The sequence below is a fragment of the Lolium rigidum genome, chromosome 2, assembly GCF_022539505.1.
Source record: "Lolium rigidum isolate FL_2022 chromosome 2, APGP_CSIRO_Lrig_0.1, whole genome shotgun sequence".
Lineage (NCBI taxonomy): Eukaryota > Viridiplantae > Streptophyta > Magnoliopsida > Poales > Poaceae > Lolium > Lolium rigidum.
This window is the reverse complement of record NC_061509.1, coordinates 189,812,305-189,816,020: the sequence shown is the minus strand read 5'-3', so window position 1 is coordinate 189,816,020 and position 3,716 is coordinate 189,812,305. Positions and strand designations below refer to the sequence as shown.

Below are 3,716 nucleotides of genomic sequence, written 5' to 3'. Positions count from 1 at the left end.
GTTTTCACAAACATATTTCACATTTTTTAGGCAATTTCATTTTGTTTACGTGCAGCAAGTGCCAAGTGGAGATTTAACTTGAGTGCAAGAATTTCTGAATTTATAGTACATAAAAGTTCAAGTCTCGCGCTTCCTGAGAAGGTTGTTCTGGACCTCTAGTAGATCCAAAATCATTTTGTTTTATGACTGCTCCCTCGATGTCAAAGCAGTGGCTGCTATCAACATCATTACAGCCATTTTGATCTTCGTTGGTCACTACTCACTAGCGATTCGGCAAAGAGAACTAGACGCACACAAGAATGACGAACATGAGTTATACAACACACGATCTCAGATAATTCAGTGCAACATCAAACTTATATTACCAGAAAAAGAATGGTAATAATAATAACCCCAAGATTGCGAACAAAGTAAGTTGCATGCTGCATTTTGTGGTTCAAGTTATGCAGACCATATCTGTATTATGCCCTCATTGCTCAGGAAAATCCTGGCAAGTATCATTTCGTTCTGTAGTAATGGCGGCTTGAGAGAACAGGTTCATGTCGCCCACAAAAGAACCTAAAACTAATCAAAGTAACCAACATGTAGCATGAAGATCTTTAATCTTTATGCGAGTGTGCGACATATTGTCTTGTGTATCGATCCACCTTCGGTCCAGAAGAGCCATACTCTTTATCATAGTACTCTACTAATCCAGAACAAGCTATGGCAGCCAGCGTAAGAGCCTGCGCATGCATCCTGCATGACCAAATAATTTTTCAGATATGACTGAAATTTCAATTATGACATGAGAAAAAAGAGTGTAGGTTAGTCATATGGAATCCACTCAAACCTATGCAAGTTACTACTGTGTCCACTGAGTCCACATGGTACATGGAAAGGCAAAGATTATCAGTGTGCCCGCTGCTATGTGTACACAATCTTTGATTAAGAAGGTAAAGCACATGTATGATGCCATACATATACAAAACAAAAGAACACAAACTGAAACACCAAAACTAGGAAATAAGGATTAAATATTTCAGTTAATAGGCAATAGGCACATGTGGGAATAAGGTAAACAGAATCATTTAGCTGAGATAAAAGTCAGATCATACAAAACAAAGTATAATCAACTACACCACCATTCGGATAATAGTTAGAAGTGGCCAGACACTTCCATATTGGTTGCATAAAGAACTTGTGTCGCATTCCTGTGGATCAGGAGACTTCAACAAGGTGTGAATGTGTTTGTGGTTCCAGTTTAGAAACTAAGTAACCTCTAATTCTCTGACCTTGTCATCTGAGTTCAGTAGACTTGCGAAGAAAACTTGTGAAAGCCCATTTTTTCATATGTTTACTCAACCTCTGTGTGTTTACTGTGTTTTTTGCTTGATTCATGTCACCGAGCCAGTAGTTACAACCGCCATTATACATATCAAAACTGGAAGCACAAAATTGGTATCTAGGATTTACAAAAAATTAGTAATGTCCCAAAGAACATGTGCCAAGTCTAGTAAGCGTGTACATATTTTGGCAACTATCCGTCAGAGCATAAAGGGGATACAAACCAAGCACAGAAAATTAAGCAGTGGACAACATGCCGGAGAGGGCAAGGACTGCTTTGACTTGACTACACTGGAAAAATGGTCTATTTTAAAATGTAGTATCATTCTATCTTCATAAGTTCATATGGAACAAGACAATGCATTCAACTGGTAAGGACGTGGTGCAGCCTTCCATGGTGAGTAAATATTTTTTTCTTAGTCAACAACCAGCTTTCAAGCCTCAGAAATCCTAGAATTAAGAGATCACCTAATCTACTTCATGAAGCTTACCCTACAAGCACAACCAGCATACCAGCTACTACCTAAATTTTCCAAGGACATAAACCAAGCCAAACAATGATTGTTCACACTACCAAAGTGTATTTTCACCTTCAGGCCAAAAAACTAAAATGTATGTACTTAACCAATAATACAACACAAATGAAGGGTGCTGAGCACTTGTTTCTTTGTTTAAGTACACATAATGAATTGCTTGGGTGCTCCCAGAATGTCGATAGACCCTAAACGGATTTACATGGAAAAACCGTATACATAGAAAAGAATATCAGCATTTGAAATACGATGATTTCGGTAATCAATCTTTCTACTCTAAATTATTATGCACAAAAATAATCTTTTATTGCGGCATGAATCTTCCGAATGATAGTCTTTCGAACAATTTTTCATTGTGGTATTGTGATGACATGACCAGCTAATCTGTAGTTAAGAAAAGGGCATTAATGAAAAGGGACTGCGGTTCTATGAGAAATGTGCAAACCTTGCGTGGATGAGCTTGACGCTGGTCTTCATATTGGGCCTCGACCAGTTATAGGCTATCGAGCTGCCGATACCAGTCAGCCACAGGGAACCTACCCTCGCAATACAAAAATAGCATGACAAATCAGAACATACTGCAGACTATTAGGGTGGAAATCAATACCCGCGAAATTGGGGGAAGGGCAACAAATCCCCCAATGGAGCCAGAAAACAAAACAGTCGACATAGAATCGCGAGATAAAACCGGATAAATTATACGGCATAACTTGTGATAATCTCCGATTAGTTGCAGGGATTTGTCTGACGCTTCGTAACATGGATAGTACATCAGATGCCAGCCCAAAACACCTAGATCCAAGCAGAGGAAATCGAATCCGCGGGAAAAGGTACCAGGTCGTTACCTACGGCTCGGAGCTTGTGATCGACGATCCACTTCCGCGCGGATTCGATTTTGCTCGGGGTCGGGGCCTCCGCCATTTGCTTCGCCGCCTTCTGCTCCCCCTCTTCAAACTTTCGAAGTTTTAGCGGCTTGCGTTTTCCTCTGTATATCTCCGAGCTGTTTCTGTCGTTGTAATTTGGGGAGATTGTCCGCCGCTGGTTATATAGCGTGCTTGTTGGTACTTTTGGCCCCTGAAAGAGTTCGAATTTCGTTTAGTATCCACACGTGGTCGGATTCCGTTTCCATGAGCCGTTGCGGTTTCACGTTTGTTTTGTGCTTCAAGCCCATGTTCGCTTTTCTTGTGACCGAAGAAAGAAAGAACGGTCCGTGTTATCTGACTCAACTTGTCATGCTCTAGCTGTATTATTTTCGTTCTCCTTATGGCATCTCCAGCGGCGCGACGCATTTTAATGTCCACGAACGTCCATTTGCGTCGCGTTGCGGACGAAAAAATGATCGTTTTTGTCCGCGCGTCCGTTTGCGTCTGGGGTCTGCTTCAGCGGGGCGATGCATTTTTTTTTCCTTTTTTCCCTCTTCTCCATTTAAACATAGTTTCAAATATAACATTTTGAAACATGATTTTACACAAACTAACACATAGTTTGGAACATGGTTTACACAAACTAACACATAGTTTGAACCATGGTGGACACAAATATAAATTTTTTTTAAAAAGAAGCCAGTTGTGTTGATTTCCGTATGTTCGCTGCCAAGAAAGAACATTCGAGGGCACACCCAATCACCCAAACTGGAAAATCCAGCGGGAGGAGACGGTGCCCTTGTTGATTCTACCGAGGAAGAACAGACAGAGACCTCACTACTGGCTTCGTCTGTCCCGTAGCCAGATTCGCTGCAAAGAAAGAACACTCGACGTTCTAACTATCGGTATCGGAGCCGGAGTCGTCGGTGTGGTAGTGCCTGCGGCAGGCTGTGTCGTCGAACACCTTGACGATCATCTCGTCGTCCCCCTCGTA

The 3,716-nt window shown here is 41.4% G+C and overlaps 1 protein-coding gene across 1 annotated transcript; it reads right to left on the bottom strand.

Annotated features, from left to right (window-relative positions):
• Positions 1–441: 441 nt before the first annotated feature.
• Positions 442–2,859, bottom strand: LOC124687865. Its single transcript, XM_047221596.1, has 3 exons — positions 2,705–2,859; positions 2,305–2,395; positions 442–738 (listed from the first exon to the last, which is right to left on the bottom strand). Exons 1-3 carry the CDS (start codon positions 2,778–2,780, stop codon positions 600–602), a joined length of 306 nt encoding a protein of 101 aa, XP_047077552.1. The 5' UTR covers positions 2,781–2,859; the 3' UTR covers positions 442–599.
• Positions 2,860–3,716: the final 857 nt, after the last annotated feature.